At 55.0% G+C, this 26,664-nt stretch overlaps 2 protein-coding genes across 2 annotated transcripts; both read right to left on the bottom strand.

The window, feature by feature from the left end:
- Positions 1-9,182: 9,182 nt before the first annotated feature.
- LOC128850618 (olfactory receptor 14A16-like) lies at positions 9,183-10,139 on the bottom strand. Its single transcript, XM_054055587.1, has one exon. It carries the CDS (start codon positions 10,137-10,139, stop codon positions 9,183-9,185), a length of 957 nt encoding a protein of 318 aa, XP_053911562.1.
- Positions 10,140-25,517: 15,378 nt separating this feature from the next.
- Positions 25,518-26,102, bottom strand: LOC128850617 (olfactory receptor 14A16-like). Its single transcript, XM_054055586.1, has one exon. It carries the CDS (start codon positions 26,100-26,102, stop codon positions 25,518-25,520), a length of 585 nt encoding a protein of 194 aa, XP_053911561.1.
- Positions 26,103-26,664: the final 562 nt, after the last annotated feature.

The following is a 26,664-nucleotide window of genomic DNA, read 5'->3' as shown; positions in this document are numbered from 1 at the left end:
CTGCTTCTCTGCAGGCTTCCAGAGACACCCTCCTGGTCTGCTCAGAGTTCCTGGAGTGGGAGAAACTTGACTGCCTGGCCCGGACGTATGAGACCACCCTGATCGGAGAGTGCTTGGTGAGGAGAACCCCGAAGCCCCAGGCCGGGCTGGATGAGCGCTGTCCCCCATGCCCGTGAGCCCAGAGCCTGGAGCCGCTTCCTCCTTCCCTGCCCTCGAGCATGGACCCCCCACGGGCTCCTTCCAGCTCCACTCCCCTCCCTGCCCCTGGATGCTGAAGGAGATGCTGGCCCAGCCCAGCCCTGGCAGTGGGACAGGGCAGGTCTGGGCACACCCAGGCTCTCTCTGAACCTCAGCCCCAGCTGGCTCCTGGCTGGGAGGGAAGGAGGATGCTGGGAGAGAGGACTGCTCCAGTGGCTGCAGAGCATCTCAACCAGCTCCGTGTCCTTGTGCACCTTCCAGCTGGAGCGCAACAGGAGCCAAGCGGACAAATTCCTGCGCCAGAGCCTGCCCTACCTGCGGGACCCTCAGGCCAGCTTGCGCACGGCGGCCATCAGGTTTCTAGGTGAGCCACCACCCCCACGTCCCTCTCCAATCTTTGTGATCTCTAAGGTCCCTTCCAACCCAAAGCATTCCATGATTCTAGGACTTTATAAGGGCACAGAGTGATAAGACGAGAACAATGGCTTTAAATTGGAGGGGGGGAAATGTAGATCAGACTTTAGGAAGAGATTCTTCATGATGAAGGTGGGGAGGCCCTGGCTCAGGTTGCCCAGAGAAGTTGTGGTTGCCCCATCCCTGGAGGTGTTCAACACTGGGTTGCATGGGGACTTGGGCAGCCTGGTCCAGTGGGAGCTGTCCCTGCCCGTGGCAGACGGATGGAACTGGATGGGCTTTGAGGTCCCTTCCAACCCAACCCATGGTTTCACGATTCTAACTTGCCGTCAAACAGAACTCCAAGATCCTCTCCCTGGAGCTGCTCAAGGCCAGGTTGGATGGGGCTTTGAGCAGCCTAATCCAGTGGGAGGTGTCCCTGTCCATGGCAAGGGTTTGAAACTGGATGGGCTTTGAGGGCCCTTCCAACCCAATCCATTCTGTGATTCTCCTGGCAGCCTGGCCCCAGTCCCCACCGCTGCGCTGGCAGCACAGGACAGCCCAGTGGCTGCTGGAGGCCTGGTTGTCCCGAGGAGTGCCCACCACACCAGGGGGATCAGGAGCCAAGCTTCATCCCTGCACCCTGGGCACTGTCCGTCCTGGGGTCACCCTGCACCAGGGCCGGGAACTGGGAGTGCTGGGGAGCAGGAGGTGTGACCGAGTACTCTGTCCAGGTCTGGCCACACGCTGCCTGAAGAACCGGAGCTCAGAGAAGCTGCTGGAGATCTGCGACGGTGAGGAGGGGCAGGGCTGGGGCTGGTGGGGCAAGGATAGAGCCTGGGCAGAACTGCCATGATTCATTCTGCTCCAGGGAAACGCTCCAGGGGCAGAGGAACATGTCAGGGGCAGATGGGCCTTTCCTGAGCAGGAGTTTCCAGCTGGGCTCTGTCTCAGCTGCTCCTCCTGGCCGAGCAAAGAGATGAGCGGGGCTGGGAGAGGCTGGGGGGACTCCTGGGGGTCCCTAAAGGCAGTGGGGATCACTTCTGGGGAGACCTTAGAGGAACATTCTGGTACGGAAAGGGGCTCCAGGAAAACTGAGGAGGGGCTCTGGACCAGGGAGTGCAGGGATGGGAGGAGGGGAATGGTTTTGAGCTGAAAGAGGGGAGATTGAGGTGAGATCTTAGGGAGAAATGTTATCCTGTGAGGGTGGGGAGGCCCTGGCCCAGGTTGCCCGGAGAAGTGTTGCCTGTCCCACCCTTCAGGTGTTCAAGGGCAAGTTGTATGGGGCTTTGAGAACCTGATGCAGTGGGAGGTGTCCCTGCCCATGGCACAGGGGTTGGAACTGGATGGTCTTTAAGGTCCTTTCCAACCCAAACCATTCCATGAATCTCTGATCTCTGCTTCCTGCCCTTGCAGCCCTTCTGCCCTTGAGGGAGGACGCAGATATCTGTGTCAGCTCCCTGGCAATTCAGACCTTCTACATCCTGTCGAAAGAGAGGCCAACTCCAAGATGGAGACTGCGGTGTCTGTGCTGGTGGCCCTTCTGAGCCTTGGAGAGACCGAGTTCTCCTCCCAGAGTGGCCACATCCCAATATTTCTTGTCTTCAATAAACCTGGAAGAACAAGCTATGTCCCGTGGTGGTTTCTATGATTCTATGTTCATAATTGTGCAGATCTCGATTTCCCAAGCCCAGCTGTAAGGGGAGCGGTGAACAGTCTCTGTTGTTCCTGACGGCGCTGATCCCATCACAAGCAACGCCGGCAGCAATTGCAGAGGGAACACAGCGGCTCCGCGCAGACAGCGGCGAAAGCCTCCATGCCCGAGGCTGCAGGACGAAGGGGCCCATCCCCAAGCTCTGAACCGAGCACAGCCCAGGGCTGGTGGGCGAGACAAAAAGGAGTTACTACTACAAGCAGTGGAATATTTTGACATAGGGCAAAGCAGAGTTAAGGTCTTCTAAGGAATTGTATTTTTTGAAAGTTAGACAGAACGTCCCTCTGAGAGCAGGTTTTCTTTCCGACAGTGATTTCCAGACATGGCTCATTCTTTGGAGATGACGACCCCTTGTGTTCAGGGTGGTCTGTGCTGAACAGACGTCTCTGCCATAACCCCCTCTGTTTGCAGTATTTCCCTGTCTCTAAGGTGAGGTCAGGCTGAGCTGGAGCCAAAGCTCCAAATGGGCAGAGTTTGGGCTGTTGTGAAGCTCATGACAACGTTAAAATCAGACCTTGGAAAGGAAGAGAATATGCATGAGATTCCTGGGAAAACTGATCCATAGGCATGGAAGTGGGAAAGTGATTCTGCCCCAGCCTTTGCCTCGCTGCCCGTGCCCGATGGAGATCACTGCCTCGTGTGCCCAGCCCTGACCAAGGACGCTCGCTTTCTAAACCTCCAACACGAGCCTCAGAGCTGGATTTGTGGCATTTTCTGTGTCAATGGACGAGAGGAAATGGCCTCGAGCGGCGCCAGGGGAGGTTTGGGTTGGACGTGAGGGAAAATGTCTGTGTGAGAGCAGCGAAGCCCCGGCAGAGGCTCCAGGGCAGCGGGGGATTCTCCACCCCTGGGGATTCCAACCCGAGCAGATTTGAAGCTTCGGGACGTTCCGTGCACGGGGCTGGGGGAGCCCAGAGGCTTTTCCAGCCTGAACGGCTCTGTGCTGGTGTGAGTGAGGGCCCAGAGCCCCCGTGCGGCCCCAGCGCCTCCTGCCAGCGCCCCCAGCCCCGTTTGGGGCCACAAACCCCATTCTCGGCCAGAACCCCCGTTGGCAGCCCCGGCTCTGCCCCCCCCCGCCCCTCAGGGCCCGCAGCTCCCCCCGAGCCCCGCCCTGGGGGAGGAGCCGTTCCCGCCACAGCCAAGGGCGGTGATTGGCAATGGCGTCGGGGCGGGGTCAGGCTGTGAGTGACGTGTGACAGCGGCCAATCAGAGGGAACCTCCCCTCGGGGCTGGGGGCGGGCTCAGAGGGGGCAGAGCCACAGCCCCAGAGGCCAATCGGAGCCCAGCGCTGACCCCTGGGGCCGAGCAGAGCATCGCCTGTGCAAAGCACCATTCAGAGACGCAGACCCTGCTCTGGAGGGGCCGAACTCTCATAGAAAGGATCCAAACCCCTCTGTTACAGCTCAGAGCCTCCACTGGAGCACCCAAAGCCCTGCATTTGGGACCAGAGCTTCATTTCTTGGGGCCACAGAGGAACCAAGAGGTTCTCCTCCCTTGCAGGATTGAAAGACTCATTTGTAGCACCGCACCCATCCCTTTAGTGCCAAAGGATCATGTTTCAGACTGAAATCCTCAATTCTAGGGTTCCAAATTGTTTTTTAGGACCCATAGACCTTTTAGGACCCGCAGTTTCGTTTTCAGGGTCTAAACTCTTATTTTCTGTGTCTAAACACTCATTTGTGTCTGAAAGCCTCATTTTTAAGGCACAAAGTCTGATTTTGAATTTTGAACGCCTCAGTTTTAGAGGCCAAACCCTTATTTATAGGTTCCAAATGCTCATTTTTATCTTCCAAATCCTCTTTCAGGGAACAAAGCCTCATTTTTCAAATTATGCACAATTTTGATGGCCCAAATCCTCATTCAGCGCCTCTTAGGGTGTTGCTGCCCCTGGCGGGGGGTTTGGACTAGATGGGTGTTTGAGGCTCCTTCCCACCCAAACCATGGTTCTGGCCGTGACCTCTGTGATGTCATAGTCTGTGATGCTGCCCTGTGTCCTCAGAGACCTCTCTGCTGTCCAGGACAAGCACCCTCTGGACTCCCTCTCCAGGAGGATCTGGAGGAGGCAGGTGGTCTCTCCGCTGGGAGCTGCCTGCGCCTTGCTCTGTGTGTGAGAAACAAAGCAGCTGCGGTTCAGCCGTCGCAGTGCCTGGTGCTGGTTCCGACGTAGAGGAAACTCTGCCCTATGTCCAGGGTAGGTCGGGTGTGTCCGTGCCTGCTTCTGCGCAGTCATTGCTCGGGGTTTAATCTCCATTGCAGGGCTCCAGTTCTTGAGGGCTCTGTCAGCTCTTGTTCTGGTGCCTCCCTGTGCTCCTGCTGCCCCCAAACTCCTGGGACCATTTACGTGCTCTCCAAGCCACAAACGCACAGCAGTGCAGGATTGAGTTTTATTCCAGTTTGCACACAGTGGGTGCTCGCTGAGGAATCTGGCCAGGCTGGAACACAGGGCTCTTGATTCAAAGTCTTCCCTGTTCTTTTCATTTACCACACACAACAGAAGTTTAATTACTTTCCACAAGCCATTAGCAAATGCTGACCCAGCTCAGAGAGCTCCCAGCAACAGCAGCTGGTTCATAGTTTCAGTGGTGGTTTTACACTTGATTCTCTTCTGTCAATTCCCTCGTTGAGACTCATCCATGGATCGATCTTCCTTATTGTTGGACAAGTCTCAGTTCCATCCCCTGGCTGTAATTCTTATTGCCGTGCAACTGATAGTCGAGAGGGAGAAATAGAATCATAGAATCATAAAATGGTTTCAGTTGGGAGGGACCTTAAAGATCATCTAAATCCAACCCCCTGTGATGGGCAGGCACACGTCCCACTGACTCAGGCTGCCCAAGGCCCCGTCCAACCGGGCCCTGAACACCGGGCTCCAGTTCTTGAGGGTTCTGCCGTCATCTGCTCTGGTGCCTCCTAGGAGCTGGAGCCTGCGCTCCTAGTTATTTTCCACGTGGGGGATGTTCCGAGCCCCGGTGGTCCCGTTTTGGTTTGACTGTGCCAGCCTTGCCCCGTGCTCCTTCATCCCGATCCGATTTATTTCCCAAGTGCTGTATCGCTGACTCCAGGCTGTGTAGGGAGCCATCCTGGCCTGGCTGCTGGAGCTCCCTTCCAATTTAGGTGCCTGCTTGTTTGCTTTGTCATCTTTCAACATGGTCCTTAATTCCAATCTGGATTTCCACTGTCTTTTTGGTTTGGCAGCATAACCTCTCCAGTGGGGAGGTGGAGGAGGCAGGGACCAGCAGCACGGTGAGGTTTTTTCCCTGCAGAGTACGGGGGCTCAGACACTTGGGAGTTGTCCTGGTCTCTCTTCTGGTGGAGCCTCGAAGCAGCCGGTCCCCAGAATGGACCTTCCTGGGTGTAGGGAGCCCTGAACACGTGGAGTTAGTGCTTGCCAGGCTCTTGTCTTGCGTGCTGAGAGGGAATTCTCTGGCTTCCCTGGGAACCTCGTACTGCACTTAGAAGGATGTGTCCACTGAGGGTTGTTTGTCCTGGCCGGAGAAACAGGGAGGCTTCAAGCTGTGCTGGGAACCTGATGTGAACCAGGAGATGAAGCTGACTTTCCTTGGTGTTTGGTTTGTTTGTTTCTTTTGAAGGGACCCACGTGTTCACATTCCTTCTTGTCCTCATCATCCTGGTCTTTGCCAGGATTCTTCCATCAATGCAGACAGGACACAGACTGGGAGAGCTGACCAACTCCTGCTCTCCCCTTGGTGTCCTAATCCCATTGTACTGTGGGTACACGTGAGCAAGCTGGGAAAGTCTCCAGTCCCAGCTGCAGCTCTCCAGCCGTGCCTTGATCCAGGTGGGACCCTTAGACCGGATTCCGGCCATGCCAGAAGGCAGAGGCAGTGCCTGGTGGCACAGGACGAGCTCCTACAGGGTGTGAGCTCTGCCCTGGCTCAGCTCTGGGTTTGGTGTGGGGCTGCACGGGGCCCTGCGTGCTGGGAAATGGCCCTGGGGCATCCAGCGCTCCACACTGGGTCTGGATTGTCCCAGCTGATCACCTCTGGTTCAGAAGTGTTCTATGTGCTGGTCTTGAGGACAGGCCTGTCCATCCTTGGGCGTCCTGCTGCTGCCGTCCTGCGCCACAGGATGGTGCGGGAGAACTGTTTGTGCAGTTGGTGCAGCTGAACAGGGCAGTGGAGAAGAATGGGGCTCTGCTCCATCAGAAACTGCTGGGAGGGGAGAGACGGGAGTTCTCTGTTTGTGTCAGTTTGTGGTGTGGCTGTGAGACAGCTCATAGGGTGGTTCTGCAGGAATTCTGACCACGTGAGCGGGAGCAGGGAGCACTCTCAAAAAGGAGGTGAAATGGTTTTAAGCATCAAGGTGAGGAGAGAGTGATGAGTGTCCTGGTGAGCAGTGTGCAGGGATCTCTGGTCTCAGGTGAGGCTCCTGTTGTGAGCTCTGCTGGGAGAGCAGAGGCAGGAATTTCCATATCGTCTGGATAAGCAGCCTGTTCGTTCTCACAGAAATACCTGAAAGCATTTATGGAACCTCAGCCTTCCTCTTGGCCATTCAGTTCCACCTCCCTGCCTTCGACAGGGACACCTCCCACTGGATCAGGTTCCTCCAAGCCCCATCCAAACTCACCTAGAACACCTTCAGGTATGGGGCAGCCACCACTTCTCTGGGCAACCTGAGCCAGTGCCTCCCCACCCTCACAGGGAAACATTTCGTCCTGAGGTCTCATCTCAATGTCCCTTCTTTCAGCTGAAAGAGGATGTCCTGAGTGTGAAGGGACCTTCTTCTGATATCAAACTTAAACCTCCCCTGGCACATCTTCCTGCCATTCCTTTGGGTGGACAACGTGTCATGTGGCCCAGTGTGTCTCAAGAACCCATCACCCAGTAGGAAGGCACAGGCCATGAAGGGGGCTGTGAAGTCACCTCTCCCTCTGGAGGGAACAGGCCAACAGCAGGAACATGGCTGGGAAAGAGACTGTGAGGTCACCGATTTCTGAAGCAGCAGAGAGGTCAGCCCTTGACTCATGGCTGGGATGTGTGCTTTGAAGCTCACATCTGGCAGTGTCTCTGACAGGCCAGCAGAAGGCACCTGGTTGGCTCATTGACTATGAGATCCCATAGAAAGGTCGGGTCATAGAATGCTGGGGTCAAAGAAGACGTGGGTCATAAAAGAACTGGGTCATAGAAGAGTCGTGTCATAGCAGTTTCATAGAAAGATCGAAGGAGAGTCGGATCCCAGGAGGGTCGGGGCCATAGAAAAAGTCATAGAAGATTTGGGTCAGAGAAAGGTTGTAGAAGAGTCAGGAAATAGAAGAGTTGGGTCTTAGAAGGGTCATGGATGAGTCGGGTGATACGGGGGTTGGGTTATAGAAGGGTCAGAGAACAGTCATGTCATGGAAGGTTCAGGTCACAGAAGGGGGTGGTCACTGAATGGTCCTAGAAGTGTCAGGTCACAGAAGAGTCATAGAAGTGTGGGGTCATAGAATATTTAGGAGCTGGGTCATTAAAGTGTAATGGAAGAGTCGGGTCATGGAAGGGTCAGGTCAGAGGTGCGTAGAGGTCATAGAAGAGTCATAGAAGAGTTGGGTCATTGAAGGGTCATGTGACAGAGGGACTGAAGAAGACTCAGGGTATAGAATTGTTATAGAAGAGTTGGCTGATAGAAGGTGTCGTGTCATAGAAGAGTAATAGAAAAATGAGGTCATTGAAGAGTAGCGTCATAGATAATGTTTCATAGAAGGGTCATAGAGGTGTAGAGTCGTACAAGGGTCAGGTCATAGAAGGGTGGTAGAATGGTCAGATCATAGAAGTGTTGGGTCAGAGAAGAGCTGGGTCATAGTACTGTTAGGTGATAGAAGTGTCAGGTCACAGAAGGGTCACAGAAGAGTCGGGTCGTAGAAGAACTGAGTCATAGAAGAAAAGGATCATAGAAGAGTTGGGTCAAAGAAAGGTGACAGAAAAGTGGGATTATAGAAGAGCAGGCTCACAGAAGAGTGATAGAAGAGTTGGGTCACACAAGAGTCAATTCAGAGTAGAGGTATAGAAAAGTCGAATAATTCAAGAGTTGGGTCTTTAAAGAGTCGCATCACAGAAGGGTGACAGGAGAGTCAGGTTATAAAATATTCATGAAAGAGTTGGGTCATGTGAGGGTCAGGACACAGAAGGGCCCAAACCGAGAAAGTTGGGTCATAAAAGTGGCCTTGTGGGCTGCACAGAGAGGGAACCAGGACTGGACACCCTCTCCTAGGGAAAGAGATGTTCCTGGAGAAGAGCAAGTGCTCTGCAGCCTGTCCCAGCCTCACACACCAAAACTCTTGAGCTGGACACTGGTGTTTTCATCTCTGAGTCACTTCCTTGGTCACATTCTTAAGAGAAACTTAAGCAGAAGCCCTAAACCTTCATGCCCTGCCCTGAGGAGATCCCCTTGCTCTATGGAAAGGCTGTTCTGGAGGCAGCTCTGTCCCACAAGTGCCCACTGCCCGTCCCTGCCTGCGGGCACAGCACTGCCTCGCAGCACCGCTGTGACCAAGCTCAGAGCCCTCAGGCCTTCCAGCAAGGCAAGGGGTGAGGAGGAGAGTGTGGAAGGGAGAGACAACAGCTCTGGGAGATCAAGCGCTGCTGTCTGGCAGTGCTGCCGTGCTGGGACTCTTTTCTCTCCACCTACGCACACAGGAGCTGCCCCTGCATCTCCAAAAGGCCTTGGATGAAGGGGCTCAGGAAAGAATAGTTCCTGTAGGGTGCTTAATTTTGTGGAAACACATAGATAGAATGAATTCTTATTCACACAGCCACTCATGCAGAAAACAAAACCAGACAGCAAATTAGAAAGGGGATGACAAAGTTCTCAGAATTAAAAACACCTAAAACACCCCCTCTCCCCCAACAACAAATGATGATAGTCTGAGTTAAATCTCCTGCTATGCAGACGAACCTGGGCTGTTTATTTGTTTAGGGAAACATCCAGTTATCAGCTTCCACACCGCACCCTTGAGCTGCTGGTTCCTCATGCTGTAGATGAGGGGGTTCACTGCTGGAGGAACCACTGAGTACAGAACTCCAATCAACAGGTCTGGGGATGGGGAAGAGATGTAAGGGCTCTTCAAGTGGACAAACACTGCCATGCTGATAAACAGGGAGACCACGGCCAGGTGAGGGAGGCACGTGGAAAAGGCTTTGTGCCGTCCCTGCTCAGAGGGGATCCTCAGCACTGACCTGAAGATCTGCACATAGGACACCACAATGAAAACAAAACAGCCAAACACTAAACAAGCACTTAACACAATAATCCCAGCTTCCCTGAGGTAGGAACATGAGCAGGAGAGCTTGAGGATCTGTGGGATTTCACAGAAGAACTGGTCCACAGCATTGCCCTGGCAGAGGGGCAGGGAAAATGTATTGGCCGTGTGCAGCAGAGCAGTGAGAAACCCAGCGCCCCAGGCAGCTGCTGCCATGTGGACACAAGCTCTGCTGCCCAGGAGGGTCCCGTAGTGCAGGGGTTTGCAGATGGCAACGTAGCGGTCGTAGGACATGACCGTGAGAAGGAATAACTCTGCTGAAATGAAAAATAGAAAGAGAAAGACTTGAGAAGCACATCCTGCATAGGAGATGGCTCTGGTGTCCCAGAGGGAATTGGCCATGGATTTGGGGACAATGGTTGAGATGGATCCCAGGTCGAGGAGGGAGAGGTTGAAAAGAAAGAAATACATGGGGGTATGCAGGCAATGGTCACAGGCTACAGCGATGATGATGAGGCCATTGCCCAGGAGGGCAGCCAGATAGATGCCCAGGAAGAGCCAGAAGTGCAAGAGCTGCAGCTGCCGTGTGTCTGCGAATGCCAGGAGGAGGAACTGGGTGATGGAACTGCTGTTGGACATCTTCTGCCTTTAGACACTTGGTGCTGTCATAGGAGGAAAAAACAAGTTAAGGGAGACATCTCTGAGATAATTAAAGACATTTTGCAAAGACCATCTCCATGTCATCATAAGGAAGGGGAATGGTGAAGCCAGGTAAGGGAGTTCAACGATTCTTTTACAGATCACTGTCTACTGCTCTTGGGGATGTCAGAAAGCCTCAGCATCTTCGCTGCACTGAGTGAGAGCAGAGGGAGTCCTGCGAGGTGAGAGCAGTGCCTGTGGCTCAGTGCAGAGGGGTGGGAGCTGCTCTGTCTCTCGCTCTTCTTCCCAGCTGCGCTGGGCTTGCACCTTTCTGAGATGGAGGGAATCACACTCCCGTGTTACCCCAAAAATCCACCAGGCCCTGCTGAGAGCAGAGGGATTCACCTCACACCACTGTGTCTCACCCTTTCCTAAGGTCTCAGCACCCACTTTCATCCCAGGACACACACGGTTCATTTCACAAACCCAACAGCATTTTCTCTCTTGTAGCATCTCTGTGCTCCTCCATGGAGCTTTCAGGAAACACCAAGATGCAATAGGAAAGCTTTGCAGCCTGGAGAGAAGCTCACGGCTTGGGAGGACACCTCAAGGACAGCCAAGTGTCCTCATGACATGGTTTAGTGGCAGATAGGAATGGTTGGACTTGATGATCTAAGAGATCTTTTTTAACCTGGTGATTCTATGATGGCATTTGATGAAGGGAGATTCATCTCCTTCCCCACTCCCACTGACTGCATTACCCACAGCCTCATAGCTCAGAGGAAAAGCTGGGACACAGGTTTCCATGGACACAACTGCAGGAAAGGAGCCATCACCTCAGTGGGAGACACTGCTGCTGAAACTCCCATCCCCAGAGAGCCTGGCAGCGAGAATGAGAAAACAACAGCAAGAACAGAGACAAGGGGAGAAAGAGGGAGAAAGAGAGTGAGGGTCTGTCTGCGAGAGGCCAGGGCAGAGGCAGCCGGGCACACAGACAGCGTTCCCCTTCCCCAGCTGTGCTCGCCCCCTCCCAGACACCAACCTTGCCGGGCAGTTGCTCTCAGCCCCTGGGCTCTGGAGAGGGCACTGGAGCTGTGGCTGCAGAGGAGGGGGTTCAGCCCTGGAGCCCAGAGCCCTGAGGGCAGAGGCTTTGCTGGGTGGGAGAGGAGGCAAGGGGGCTTGCTCAGAGGAAGGGGCTGCCCTGGAGGGGAGCACACAGAGCTCTCCGAATTCTCCTTCACACAATATCTCTGTTTTAATTTTCCTTTCATTCCCTGATCCTATCTCTTCTGCCTGGAGGTTTTCTGCCTAGAAGATGTATCACTGTCCCATGTCTTCTCCTTGTCAGTGGTTACAGACCCCATCCCATCCTCTCTGCATTCCCCCACAAAAACGTGCCCGTTTGGAAGGCACTGTCTGTGTGCGTGTTCCAGTTTGGAGGTATAAAAGGGTGGAATAACTTGATGGGTCCAGCAGAGGTGATGCTGGTGTTATCGATAGGCAGAGGAGTGGCTAAAGGCACTTCAGGAGGCTGCTATCAGGCCTACTGACCACACAAATTTATAGCTCATGAGCCGTTGTGATTTGTTCAAGCACAATAGCCTCTTTTCTCTTTTCTCCCAAAAAATTCCCAAAGAGGAGGAAAGTGAAAACACAATCTCAGAAAACTTCTTCTCCATAACACAATCTCTGTCTTGATCTTCACCTCAAAAATGTCCTGGGGTGATCTGGAGCTGTGAGCAGCTCTGATGTACACAATGTAGTCTGGAAAACAGAATGACCACCTCCAGCCATGAGCTGCTCCTTCCCCTCACAGCTTCTCCCCACGGCACCACGGGGAGCTTCCCAGGCAGGCTGAGCACTGACCTTGACAGGCAGCAGAGTCCCTGCTCCAGCAAACAGAGCCTGGGGGGCAGGGACCCTGCTCTCAAGGACAGACCGGGACCCCTCTGAGTGCCCAGCGCTGCACTCTTCCCCAGCACAAGGCAGCCCTCATGCCCCGTCTCTCTGACAGGGAAGCACGGAACAACTGCTCAGCAGCACGTTCTTCTCCTCCACAGCAGAGACACTGGGAGAGACATCCTGACAGAGCCTGGAACCCATGGGATGGGTCGGATTTAGGAGATGCTTCCAGGAACAGCACCTGCATTGTCCTACAGCCAGAGACTCACCTTGAGAAGGTTCCTGCCTCAGGTTGCTCCCAGCACCCTCCCACCCCACCGTGCCTTTCCCCTCTCTGTGCCTCCCTCCTCTGCCCTCGCTGCCTGCAGGCAGTGCCCTCAGCCCTGCTGGGCTTTGCAGAGGAGCTGCTCCTGCCCAGAGATGGCTCTTTGTAGCGCTGCCCACTTGCCACCAGCTCCCTCCGTGCCAGGAGCCCAGCCCAGCTCAGCAGCAGAGGAGCAGCCCAAGGCAGCCCTTTCTCTGGAAAACAGATGCAAGTCCCATGGGGTCACTGCCAGAAATGCTGGGGTTGGGGAGGTGAGGAGCAAGGCTGTCCACTCATGGTCAGACCTCAAGGGATGCTTTTCCACGCTGCCCAGACCTCCTGAGATGGCACTCGGTATCAATGCCCATGTTTCCGTTATCTGTTCTCGGAGCTGAATATATATTTCTTAGGTGCACTTTGAAATCTTCCTCTTTAACTACACCGGGAAATGACTCTAAGGAGCTGTACAAGGCTTGAAGACCTGAAGAAATCTCCAGGCAGAGAAAGAGCTCATTAAGGCTTTCTGTATTTTAATGAGACCCAGGGTGGATTTGCTGATGAGTCCTGGAATCTCAGCTCCTTAGAAGAGACTGAAGAAACATCTCAAGAAGTCAAAACCAGAACTCAGAGTACCTTGAAGTCTTAATTGGTCTCAGTGAGGATTGTTCCTGACAAAGCCTCCCCAGGGACTCGTTAGAGCTCAGAATTGGAGGCCATGATTGCAGGCAGGCAAAGGTGCTGTGCAGGCAGCTGTGATGCTGAGGAAAGCCTGGGTTTGCTTGATGAAGCAGAATGGCCAAGCCCTGACCCCCAGCCCTGGGCAGGCAGATCTGGCTTGGGCTGCAATGACACTGGTGTCATGAACATTCTCACATTGCCAAATTAAATTCAGAGCAGTAATTACATGTCATTCCAAATACCGGGCTGTATTTGGAATTTGCCAAGGCTCTCACACAGCTTCATGGAGTTGTAGAAGGGTTGGGTCATAGATGGGTCAGTCCTTAGAAGAATGTCAGGAAACTTGGGTGTGAGTAGAGTCCAGTCACAGAAATGTTGGGTCTTAGAGGAGTAATAGAGGAGTTCAGTTTTAGAAGGTTCATAGAAATGTTGGGTCCTGGAAGTCTCGGGTCATGGAAGATTCAGATCACAAAAGTATCCCAGAATATTTTGGTAATGGAAGAGCTGAGCCAAAGAAGTTTGAGAATTTAGTTGGGTTTTAGAAGAGTTTGGTCAGAGAGCGGTCATAGAAGGGTCAGGTCATTGATGAGTCATAGATCAGTCAAGTCATAGAAGAATCAAGTCATGAAGCGTCATAGCAGAGTTGGGCCATAGTGTTATAAAAGGGTCAGGCCATAGAAATGTCAGGTAATAGAGGTGTCTGGTCATATAAAGATTGATCATAGAAGGGTTTTGTCATAGAGTATTTGGATCAGAGAAGAGTTGGGTCATAGAAAGCCATAGAAAGGTTAGAGAAGTGTTGGGTCAGTAGAAGGCTTGGTTCACAGAAGGCTCAGGTGTTTGAAGAGCTGAGTGATAGAGGAGTCACAGAAGAGTGGGGTGATGGAGTTAGTGAGGCAAGTCATAGAAGAGTTTGTTTTGGAAGTTACATAGAAGTGTTGGGTCATACGAGGCTGATAGATGAGTTGGGTCATAGAAAGGTCATGTCATAGAAGTGCCAGGTCATAGAAGGGTCGAGTCATAGCAGAGTCAGGTCAAAGAAGTATTGGGTCATAGGAGACACAGCTCATATGAATCAGGTCATAGAAGACTCACAGAAAAGAGAGGTTATTGAGGGTCAGATCATAGAAGGGTCAGTTAATGGTGGGGTTGCTTAATAGAACAGTTAGGTCATGGAAGAATTGAGTCCCAGAAGAGTTGGGTCATAGAAGAGTCTGGTCATAGATCTTTCTGATCATTGAAGTGTTGCAGCATAGATGATTCATGTTAGAGAAGTCTTGAGTCATAGAAGGTCACGTGAAAAAACTCAGACAACAGTCAGGTCATAGAAGGGTTGGGTCACAGAAGGCTGGAGTCATAGACTGGCCTGGACATATGAGAGGTGGGGCAGAGAAGGGTCAGGTCATAGAGGAGAAATAGAAGAGTTCAGTCACAGAAAGGTCATATTAGAGTTGGGTCATGGAACAGTTGGGTCATAGATTATGCTGCTCATAGAGGAGTCGGGTCACAGAGTCGGATCATAGAAAGTCATAAAAGAGTCAGAGAAGAGTTGGGTCATAGAAGGCTCATGTTTAAGAAGTGTTGGGACATAGAAGACTCATATCATAGATGATTTGGGTGATAGAGAATTCATGGAAGAGTTAGGTGACAGAAGAGTAGGAGCATAGAAGAGTTCACTCGTACTGGTGTAATACAAGCATCGGGTCATAGAAATGCTGGGTCATAGAAGGAACAGAGGAGCACCATTTATTGAGTAGCCAGGACATAAGAGACTTGGGTCATAAAAGAGTCATAGAAGGGTCATATAAATGTTGGGTCGTAGAAGACTCAACAGAGGAGTGAGGTCACAGAAGGCTCGGGTCACAGGAGAGGCAGACACTGTAAACGTCTGGTCATAGAGGATTCAGGTCATGGAAGTTTCAGGTAATGAAAGGTCCAGGTCATGGAAGAGCAGAGTCATAGAAGGTCTGGGTTGTAGAAAGAAGGAAAGACACAATCTGCCCAAGGGAAATCCAGTCCCCTTCTCTTTCTGATACTCAGAAATGGCATCCTAGTGGACAAGGTCTGGGGCAGAGCATTTCACATGGTGTTGTCATCTCCAAAGAATGAGCCATGTCTGGAAATCTCTGTCGGAAAGAAAACCTGCTCTCAGAGAGACATTCTGTCTAACTTTCAAAAAATACAATTACTTAAAAGACCTTAACTCTGCTTTGCCCTATGTCAAAATATTCCACTGCTTGTAGTAGTAACTCCTTTTTGTCTCGCCCACCAGCCCTGGGCTGTGCTCGGTTCAGAGCTTGGGGATGGGCCCCTCCGTCCTGCAGCCTCGGGCATGGAGGCTTTCGCCGCTGTCTGCGCGGAGCCGCTGTGTTCTCTGTGCAATTGCTGCCGGCGTTGCTTGTGATGGGATCAGCGCCGTCAGGAACAACAGAGACTGTTCACAGCTCCCCTTACAGCTGGGCTTGGGAAATCGAGATCTGCACAATTATGAACATAGAATCATAGAAACCACCACGGGACATAGCTTGTTCTTCCAGGTTTATTGAAGACAAGAAATATTGGGATGTGGCCACTCTGGGAGGAGAACTCGGTCTCTCCAAGGCTCAGAAGGGCCACCAGCACAGACACCGCAGTCTCCATCTTGGAGTTGGCCTCTCTTTCGACAGGATGTAGAAGGTCTGAATTGCCAGGGAGCTGACACAGATATCTGCGTCCTCCCTCAAGGGCAGAAGGGCTGCAAGGGCAGGAAGCAGAGATCAGAGATTCATGGAATGGTTTGGGTTGGAAAGGACCTTAAAGACCATCCAGTTCCAACCCCTGTGCCATGGGCAGGGACACCTCCCACTGCATCAGGTTCTCAAAGCCCCATACAACTTGCCCTTGAACACCTGAAGGGTGGGACAGGCAACACTTCTCTGGGCAACCTGGGCCAGGGCCTCCCCACCCTCACAGGATAACATTTCTCCCTAAGATCTCACCTCAATCTCCCCTCTTTCAGCTCAAAACCATTCCCCTCCTCCCATCCCTGCACTCCCTGATCCAGAGCCCCTCCTCAGCTTTCCTGGAGCCCCTTTCCGTACCAGAATGTTCCTCTAAGGTCTCCCCAGAGGTGAACCCCACTGCCTTTAGGGACCTCCAGGAGTCCCCCCAGCCCCTCCCAGCCCCGCTCATCTCTTTGCTCGGCCAGGAGGAGCAGCTGAGACAGAGCCCAGCTGGAAACTCCTGCTCAGGAAAAGCCCATCTGCCCCTGACATGTTCCTCTGCCCCTGGAGCATTTCCCTGGAGCAGAATGAATCATGGCAGTTCTGCCCAGGCTCTATCCTTGCCCCACCAGCCCCAGCCCTGCCCCTCCTCACCGTCGCAGATCTCCAGCAGCTTCTCTGAGCTCCGGTTCTTCAGGCAGCGTGTGGCTAGACCTGGACAGAGTACTCGGTCACACCTCCTGCTCCCCAGCACTCCCAGTTCCCGGCCCTGGTGCAGGGTGACCCCAGGACGGACAGTGCCCAGGGTGCAGGGATGAAGCTTGGCTCCTGATCCCCCTGGTGTGGTGGGCACTCCTCGGGACAACCAGGCCTCCAGCAGCCACTGGGCTGTCCTGTGCTGCCAGCGCAGCGGTGGGAACTGGGGCCAGGCTGCCAGGAGAATCACAGAATGGATTGGGTTGGAAGGGCCCTCAAAGCCCATCCAGTTTCAAACCCTTGCCATGGACAGGGACACCTCCCACTGGATTAGGCTGCTCAAAGCCCCATCCAACCTGGCCTTGAGCAGCTCCAGGGAGAGGATCTTGGAGTTCTGTTTGACGGCAAGTTAGAATCGTGAAATCATGGGTTGGGTTGGAAGGGACCTCAAAGCCCATCCGGTTCCATCCATCTGCCATGGGCAGGGACGGCTCCCACTGGACCAGGCTGCCCTATGCAACCCAGTGTTGAACACCTCCAGGGATGGGGCAACCACAACTTCTCTGGGCAACCTGAGCCAGGGCCTCCCCACCTTCATCATGAAGAATCTCTTCCTAAAGTCTGATCTACATTTCCCCCCCTCCAATTTAAAGCCATTGTTCTCGTCTTATCACTCTGTGCCCTTATAAAGTCCTAGAATCATGGAATGCTTTGGGTTGGAAGGGACCTTAGAGATCACAAAGATTGGAGAGGGACGTGGGGGTGGTGGCTCACCTAGAAACCTGATGGCCGCCGTGCGCAAGCTGGCCTGAGGGTCCCGCAGGTAGGGCAGGCTCTGGCGCAGGAATTTGTCCGCTTGGCTCCTGTTGCGCTCCAGCTGGAAGGTGCACAAGGACATGGAGCTGGTTGAGATGCTCTGCAGCCACTGGAGCAGTCCTCTCTCCCAGCATCCTCCTTCCCTCCCAGCCAGGAGCCAGCTGGGGCTGAGGTTCAGAGAGAGCCTGGGTGTGCCCAGACCTGCCCTGTCCCACTGCCAGGGCTGGGCTGGGCCAGCATCTCCTTCAGCATCCAGGGGCAGGGAGGGGAGTGGAGCTGGAAGGAGCCCGTGGGGGGTCCATGCTCGAGGGCAGGGAAGGAGGAAGCGGCTCCAGGCTCCGGGCTCACGGGCATGGGGGAGAGCGCTCATCCAGCCCGGCCTGGGGCTTCGGGGTTCTCCTCACCAAGCACTCTCCGATCAGGGTGGTCTCATACGTCCGGGCCAGGCAGTCAAGTTTCTCCCACTCCAGGAACTCTGAGCAGACCAGGAGGGTGTCTCTGGAAGCCTGCAGAGAAGCAGAGGCTGAGAGACGGTGCCACAGCCCAGGGAAGGAGACCTGGCATCCTCCTCCTCTCACCCAAGCTCTGAGCTATTTCCAGCAGGGTCTGAGCCGGAACTCAGTGATATGATCTCCCCTCAGCCCTTTCTTCTCCAGGCTAAACAACCCCAGGTTCCTCAGCTGCTACTTGTAAGATTTTTTCTGCAGCCCTTTCATCAGCTTTGTCGCTCTTCTTTGGATGCACTTCAGGACCTCAATGTCCTTCTTATAGTGCGGGATCCAAAACTGAACCTAGGATTTGAGGTGTGGCCTCACCAGTACTGAGTCCAGGGGCACAATCACTTCCCTGGTCCTGTTTACCACACAGTTCCTGATGCAAGCCAAGATGCTATTGGCCTTCTTGGCCACCTTGGCCACTGCTCACTCATCCTCCAGCAGGACGCGTGGCTGTCCCGCTCCTTCATTCTGTGCTCCGAGTGGGCCCAGCTCTGATTCCAGGATGCAGGGTGGGTCCCCCTCCAGCTCCATCTGCCTTACCACTGCTCTCCCTGCCCCCGGCTGGGGAACGAGCTGGCTCTCCTCACCCTGGACGTGCAGCCCCCTTGGCGCACACTGAGGTCACTGTCCCGGTGCAAGGGGAGCTGGGGAAGCAGGGCTGCACCCCTGGGAATTGCCTGCAATGTTCTCTGGGAGCTGTGGCAGACCCTGGCCCAAAGCCCTGGGGGTCTCTGGCACAGCCCTGGGGACAGGGCTTGGGGCTCAAAGCCCTGGCCTCCCACACCTGCAGGGAGAGCTGGGAAGCCTGAAGGGACTTGTGTGTCCACTGGCCTTGGGCTGCTCCTGCTGAAGGAGGCAGGGCAGGGCTGGCAAATGTCTGTGCCAGGTTCTCCGGTGCTGCTGGGACCCTGGATCTGGGCTAGGGGAAGGCAGACTGTGTAGAGAGGGGCTGTGAGGGGACCCTATCTCCCCACCCTCCTCTGTAGCCGGCAGTGGTGGGACCAGCGCAGGGAATGAGAGGAGCGGTGGGACCCTGGGGGGACACATTCCCAGGCTCTGACATCCAGCAGCCCTTGCCCTGCACACCAAGGCCACCCTCATGGTGTCCACATGCCCGTCCTCGCTGTCCCGGTCACTGCTCACCGCACCTTGGCCACATTCCCCATCTGGTCGTTCATGCGGAGGAATAGCGGGAGCAGGGCCCTCTGCACATTCTTCTTCATCTTCCCCTTGTGCCTCCCCTCCACTGCCTTCACGGCGTCTCTGAAAAGGATGATGGAGAGCCGCCGCACCTCGCTGTGCTCCTGCAAGGGAGGAGAATGGGAATTCAGCCACAGCTGCTCCCTGCGCATGGCGAGCGAGGGTGTTAGCGTGGCGGATGTGAGGGCGGACGCTTTGGGGTCAGATCCCCAGCACTGGGGCTGTGGGGCAGAGCGGCAGCTGTGGCCAAACGGCCCTGAGCCCTGAACCGCCCCACGGGAGGTGTGAGGAGGGTCCCCCTGTCCGTGTTCTGTCCCCGGGGCTGCACTTAGGGGCAACGTCAGTGCAGAGGACCCTGCAGGGCTGAGGCTCCCATGGCTCCTTACATCATCAAAGAAGGGCAGGAGCTTTTCCGCCAGTTGCAGAGCAATGGGCCTGGCCTCCTCCCTCGGCATGAGATCCATCACGTTCCTGAGGAGTTCCAGGGCCTTCATCCTGACATCACTGCTGGCGTCCTGCAGGTTCTCCATGACATCTGGCAGAAGGACCGTCATTTTTCTGGCCTGTGTGAAACCATTTTGTTGTTGTGAAGGGGGAAAAGACCACAATGACAAAAATGCCGAGTGCCCGCCTGCTGTTTGGCTTCTCCACAGGTGGGACAGGAGTGTCTGCAGCACCTCCTGGCAGGCAGTGGCTGCTGATGGGGATGCAGGGAGAGCTTGAGGATGGGAAGGGAGTGCAGGAGAGCCATGTCTCTCACTCAGCCACCCTCTTTTCTGACCAGCCTGAAGGGACAGATGGATTAGTTTCCCTCTGTGCCTGGAGAGTCCCGCAGGCACTCTCAAGCCCCCTCCAGTGCAGGAAGGGTGACTGGAACTGTCACCCACCATTCTGACCCCCAGCCCATGCCAAGTCAGCTCATTCCCACTGCCCCAGGCCCCAGCAGCCAGTATAGCTCCACTTGGCTCCACCCCACTCACCATATTGGGTGTCTCTGACAGCATGACGAGAGCTCTGAGTGCCAGCGAGAGCATCACTGGGCTCGGATGCCTCAGGTACCTCTGGGCTTTGTACAGGGCAGCAAACTGCTTTGCTCCAATGTCATTGTAGAGCAGCTGCTGAAACACAGAGAGCAGTGAGAGTTGCAGAGCCTGCTGGGCTCCCTGCGCCTCTCCGGCACAAAGGAGATGGGAGACATGGGCAGTGGCAAGGGTCTCCTCTCCCCAGGCTTGAAGCCACCTCAGGCTGTGCTGAAGGCCCTGCCCCAGCAACTGCTCTGCCCCTTGCTCTGCCCCTGCCGCAGGTGTCCATGCTGCAGAGCCGTGCAGGGGATGCAGCAGGAGGGAAGCAGAGTGCTGCAAGGCAGGGGATGCAGCAGGAGGGAAACAGAGGGGCTGTGTCCATGTATACCCCAAGAGGTGCCCATTTGGAAGCAGGGAGAAGGGGAGGGGCTGTGCCTGTTTCCAAGGAATGCAGGCACAACCCTGCAGGGAGCACGGTCACTTACAGCCAAAACGAGGATGAAGCTGTCCTCCGTGGCGCAGCTGAACACCCTGCGCAGCCTCTTGTCCTGGAGCACTTCAAGCAGCTCCATCAAGACGTTACGCAAACTCACAGGCAGGGAGATCATCACCTCCCACATGGCCAGGGCAGCGCTGCAGATCCAGAGCGCTGGCTCAGCAACGCTGCCTCAGCCACTGCCCCATGCCTAGTCAGCTCATCTGCACCCTGGTGGGGCTGCAGCCCTGCCCCATCCCACCCCCATCACTTGAGGGGCCCAGGGGCCCTACCTGGGCAGGTAGGAGGAGGATTGGGGGGGGGGGGGCTTCCCATGTGGCAGGGAGAAACGTGATGGTGGGGCTCTGGCTTGGCCAGCTCTCAGTATTGTCCTGGCCAGTACCTGTCACATGTTGGAGAGACCTTCAAGAGGCTCCTGACTGCTTCCCTGGGGCTCTGCTGGGTCAACAGGAGAAGGAGCGAGACCAAGACGTGCCAGGCTTCCTCCACGTGGATGGACTTCATGTTTGCGTGGATGACCCTCACGATCTTTGGCACCTGGAGGGGACACAGAGAAGGATGCTGCTGTCACTGGAGTGCAGCCATGTCCCGAGCGTCCACTGCAACTGCTGCCCTTCCCATCCCTCTGCTGCCTTGGAATGGCTCCAGGTGCCCCAGAGAGCTGGGTTAGGGACCAAGGGAAGAACCAGGCCTGACAGGGCTGGTGGGCAGGGCAATCCAGCCCCAGGGCGCTTACATCTGTCAGACAAGAGGCAGGGTTCCTCAGGGCCATATGCAGGGTATTTATGCCCTTCTGTCGTACATATAAGTTGTCTGCAGTCAAGTCCTCAATGGCCTTGAGAACGTCAGTTAAGCGGGAAGAGTGGAGGTATTCTCCAGACACCTGCGGGAGGAAGGAAGGGAGGGAAGACGTGTCATGCTGAGCACCCTCATGGTGCTGCTTGGCTGAGCAACGTGAACGGCTCCTGCAAGAGACGCCCAGCAGTGCTGTCAGCAGAGCCCACAGGAAGGCAGGGCACAGGGGTTGCAGTTTCTGCAGGGCAGAGGATGAGAGCGGAGGGTCCTCGGGACAGCAGGAGGAGGGCTGGGCTCATGGACATCATCTATTGACCCTACAGGCCACCAGTGCTCACTGGTGGTCAGGAGGTCTGGAGCTGCTGCTGGGACACTGGAGTGCTGCCCCCGGATCGTCCTTGCTTGGGGACAGCAAGAACCCTCTCCCCAGGGACAGTGAGGCCATGTAAGCCCTGCTGGTTCTGGGTCCCTTTACTCACAGAAACGTCCTGACGATGCGAGCAGGAACTGCTCGAGTTGCTGCTGTCGAGAACAGAATGCAATGAGGTGCTCCCAGAATGCCGTCTGGGTTGGAGCTCTGGGTGCTCTTCATTCTTCTCTGGCAGAGTCTCGCCTACAGGGAGGGCAAACACAAATGAGTTGGTGGGACACAGCATCCTTGCCAATGAGCTTCCCAAACAGGGAAAAGGGCTTTAAGCATAGCCTGGCTGAGGATGGAGGCTGTGCAGGGGTGGCTCCTGGCCCCCAGCAACCCTGGCATCCCAGTCCTGCCATGCCCTCTGCCCGTGGGGCTCCGGCTGCTTCTATGCCAAGGAAATGGGATGCCGGCATCATAGAATCCCTAGGCTGGAAAAGAAATTTCAGATCATCGAGCCCAACCATACCTATCCACTACTAAACCAGATCCCTGAGCAATTAATCTGCCCGGCTTTTAAAAACCTTCAGGAACAGTGACTCCACCACCTCCTTGGGAGACGCTCCAGTGCCTGAGAAACCTTTTGGTGAAGAAATGTTCCCAAACGTTCAATCTGAACCTGCCCTGGTGTAACTTGAGGCCATTCCCTCTTGTCCTATCACTTAGGAGAAGAAACCAACAGCCAGCTGTCCACAACCTCCTTTCAGGCAGTTGTAGACAGTGATAAGGTCTCCCCTCAGCCTCCTCTTCTCCAGGCTAAACCCCAGGTCCCTCAGCTGCTCCTCCTAAGACTTTTCTCCAAGCCTTGACCCAATCTCGCCCTCACTCACTGGGCTGCAGTGCCTGGATCATGGCCACTTCATTGGGCTCCAGCCTGGGGCTTCTCTCCTGGGGTGCTTCCACCTCTTCCCAGGCCACCATGGGGCTACTGGGGGGTCTTTCTGCCATTCTGAGGGACGAAGAAACTTGGGGTTGTGGGGAGATGAGCTTAAGAGATGCTTCAGCGCTGTGGGTCAGCTGTGGTGTGAGGGAAAGACGTGGAGCTGAGCGTAGAGGCTCCTCAACAGCTCTGTGCTCCTTCCCAGTCACTGTCTGGTCAGGAACTGCCCCGCTGTGGCTGCGCCGGCTGGACCTCACGCCGTGCTGGGTTGTGAGGTCACAATGGTTCCAGCACCACCACTGCTGGGGCTGGGGGGGGGAGGTGGGGCCTCCACTGCGAGGGGGTGGGAGACGGGTCATCATCACCCATGGTGGCTTTTGGACTGTCCCCATCTGCCCCGGTGTCCCCTCGGCTGTGTCCTCGTCCCCAAGCCCTGTGTCCCCAGCACGGTCCCAGCACCTCCCTAGGAGACCCCTGCCTCACACTTGGGGCTGAAATCATCATTTCTCAGGTTCTAACCTGTCTTTGATTACCCAAAGCCTCTTTTAGGCTCCATAGTCTCATCTTGAAGGTCCAAACCTCCATTTTGTCTTGGCAGAAAGCTCCTTTTTAGCTTTTTAGCCTCCCTGCGCTCCGGGCCAATCGCGGGGGGTGGGAGCCTCTGTTTAGGTCTCAAAGCCTCGGGTTTAGGGTACAGTTGTAGTTTCCTCTCATTGGCTGCTCCTATCCCTCCTGCCTGGAGACTTTCCTCACAGGAGGCGTTTCTCTGCCCGAGCCTTTCACCGCTCTCAGGCCCCGTCGCGGCCTCTGGGCACTGCCCTGCACAAACCTGCCTGTTCGCAGGGCGCTGCCGGGGCGCGTGGTCCTACACCTGCGTTGGGTGACCTTCCGTCAGTCCACACATCTTTGCCAGTGACAGTCTCCTTCCCTTCCTCCTGACCCATGAGCTGGGAGAAGGTGGGATGGCAACAGCCTTTCAGACTTTGTTTCTCACAAGCGGAACCTTTTTAACAGGCAATAAATTAAACAGACCTTCAGCAAGTCCCCACGTCTGTGCCAGTGCCAGTGACGGTCCCTGACCTCCTTCGCTCTCCCTCGGCCCATGAGCTCTTCTGGTTCACTCTCTCCCTCTGTCCCGTTGGTTCCGGGCAGGGAGGGAGCAGCTGGGGGGGGTCCGTCTGCTGGACAAGGTTAACCCACCACAGGACACATCAGGGCTGCTGTGTCCAGGACGGGGCTCCCAGCACAAGGAAGACCCTGCCCAGCCTGGAGCGAGTCCTGCCCAGCCCAGAAGGATGGTTGGGCCTGGAGCACATTATGGACAAGGAGAGGCTGAGAGAGATGGGCTTTGAGAAACCTTTCAGGGGGAAACACTGAGCAAGGCCCCAGGGCAGCTGGGGGATCCCAATCCATGGACGTTCTCCGTGTTGGATGAGACAAGGCCATGAGCCCCTGATGTGTTTGGAGCTGTGTGAGAAAGGGTTTGGCTGAGAGCCCAGCAGTGGCGAGAGCTGTGGGACTGGGGTGCAAGAAATGTCAGTAGGAAATGGGTTCCCTTTTTATTGATAACAGTGGTGGAGTTGGGTATCAGTGAGCAAAGGAGGAGGACAGAGGTGACCATGCAGTAAAAGTCCCTCTTCAGGCATGGGATGTTCAGCCACATATGGAAATGTCTGGGTCGTGGGACCCATCTGGGATGGTTTCCCTGGAGCAGCTTTCTCACAGTCTCCAGAGAACACAGCGCAGACCGGGTCCGTCTCTTTTGCACCGTTGGTCCTTGCTTCCTTCACCATCCCAGCTGGCTCTGCACCGTGAGCACCTGCTGGGTGCCCTCACCTGCACACTCACAGCTCAGCTCCACGCTGGTGTTTTGCTCTCCTGGGCTCTTTCCAGCCCAGCCTCTCCCCACCTGCCCTGTCCTCTCCAACAGCCCAGAGCAATGAAGCAGCCCAGTCTGGGCTGGCCCCATGGCACTGCCCATCCAATGGGGCTGCAGAGCTCTGGCCGTTCACCCACAGCCACAGCCCCTCGGAAGGGCACAGCAGCTCCCAAGAGGCAGAGAGGGCTCTCACGCTGCCCATCAGCCCCAGGGCTGCTGCTTGCAAGAAGGACTAAAGGAAGCGCAGGCCAGGCACTCCCAGGCTCTCCTGCACTCACATTGTAGGTTTTCCTCAGCCTCAGCTGCATTTGACCTCTTCTCTGCCCCCACTGCCCAGGACAGCACGAGCGCCCTGGGCCTCCTCAGGCAGCTCCCACATCTCTCTGGTCTCCCTTCCCTCTGCCTGCTGGTTCCCCACTCACTCCCACGGCGCTTCAGAATTCTTGTTTGGTTGACACCCGTATTGAGGATTTACTTTAGGGGGACATCACCTTTGCAGGTATTTCACCTTCGGAGTCTCCAATCACTCCCAGCCCAGGGCAGATTATGAGTCCCCATCCTCTCCTCACCCCTCCAAATTCATTTCTGAGAGAGACTTGTATGTGCCACCAGTCCTGTCGTACGTGAAGTACCTGAAGGAGGTAATTGGGAGCCCATATGCAAACTCCACTGCCACTGGACACCAGGAAGAGAGTCTTGAAATACAGAGCTTTGGTTTAGTGGAACCCAATGGTACCATGAGCTTAAATCCAATCACAGGGAGAACACACGGAGAAGTTTCTTTTCAAGAAAAAAATAAACAAACCCCAAAAAAACCCCTAGTTATTGGCATTTATTGGCACCACATTTGGAGGGGAAAATCTCAACCTTCAAGCACCACAGCTGGGAGATGCCCTTTTATTGACGAGCTCTGATTGGACAGGCCACATCTGACACAACTCTATGGAAGGGTCAGACGTTACCTGAACAAACTTCAAGACAAGTAGCATAAACCCAGAAGATTATCTCTGAGTAGGGATATCACAAAGGAAACCAGCAGACTCCTGGCCTGAGATCAACTTTGGGAAATGTGTCGATAAGGGCAGGCAGGTTATTGTCAGTGAAACAGCGTCCTGTGGGGCAGTTTGCCTAAGGCATCCTTGAACTCCTGATTCCTTAAGCTGTAGATGAGGGGGTTCACTGCCGGAGGCACCACCGCATACAGAAATGACACCACGAGGTCCAGGGATGGGCAGGAGGTGGATGGAGGTTTCAAGTAGGCAATCAGACCAGTGCTGACAATCAGGGAGACCACAGCCAGGTGAGGGAGGCACATGGAAAAGGCTTTGTGCCGTCCCTGCTCAGAGGGGATCCTCAGCACCGCCCTGAAGATCTGCACATAGGACACCACAATGAAAACAAAACAGCCCAAAGATAAACAGACACCAACCACAAGAAGCCCAACCTCCCTCAAGTAGGACTGTGAGCAGGAGAGCTGGAGGATGTGGGGGATTTCACAGAAGAACTGGTCCACAGCATTGCCCTGGCAGAGGGGCAGGGAAAATGTATTGGCCGTGTGCAGCAGATCATTGAGAAACCCAGCGCCCCAGGCAGCTGCTGCCATGTGGACACAAGCTCTGCTGCCCAGGAGGGTCCCGTAGTGCAGGGGTTTGCAGATGGCAATGTAGCGGTCGTAGGACATGACCGTGAGGAAATAAAACTCTGCTGTAGCACAGGAAAAGAAAAAAATATCTATGTCGCACATCCTAAGTAGGAAATGGCCCTTGTGTCCAAGAGGGAATTGGCCATGGATTTGGGGACAATGGTGGAGATGGAGCCCAGGTCAAGAATAGAGAGGTTGAGAAGGAAGAAGTACATGGGGGTGTGGAGGTGGTGGTCACAGGCGATGGTGGTGATGATGAGGCCGTTGCCCAGGAGGGCAGCCAGGTAGATGCCCAGGAAGAGCCAGAAGTGCAAGAGCTGCATCTCCCGTGTTTCTGCAGATGCCAGGAGGGGGAACTGTGTGATGGAGCTGCTGTTGGACATCTGCTGCCTCTGGGCATGGGGCACTGTCAGAAGGGAAAGGGCAGGGACAAGTTAGGGGAGACTTCTCTGAGACAAATCAAAGCCATTTCTCATTCCCCCCTCCTGCTGCTCACACCCTGTCCCTTTTCTCACAGCCTTTCCTTCAGCTCCGTGCCTGGAGCCCTGCTTGGTGCCGGCTGAATGTGCCGGGAGGAGCAGGGCCTCTGCCCGCTGGCTGC

The sequence above is a fragment of the Cuculus canorus genome, unplaced genomic scaffold (assembly GCF_017976375.1).
Source record: "Cuculus canorus isolate bCucCan1 unplaced genomic scaffold, bCucCan1.pri scaffold_121_arrow_ctg1, whole genome shotgun sequence".
NCBI lineage: Eukaryota > Metazoa > Chordata > Aves > Cuculiformes > Cuculidae > Cuculus > Cuculus canorus.
This window is presented reverse-complemented; position numbering and strand designations above follow the sequence as displayed.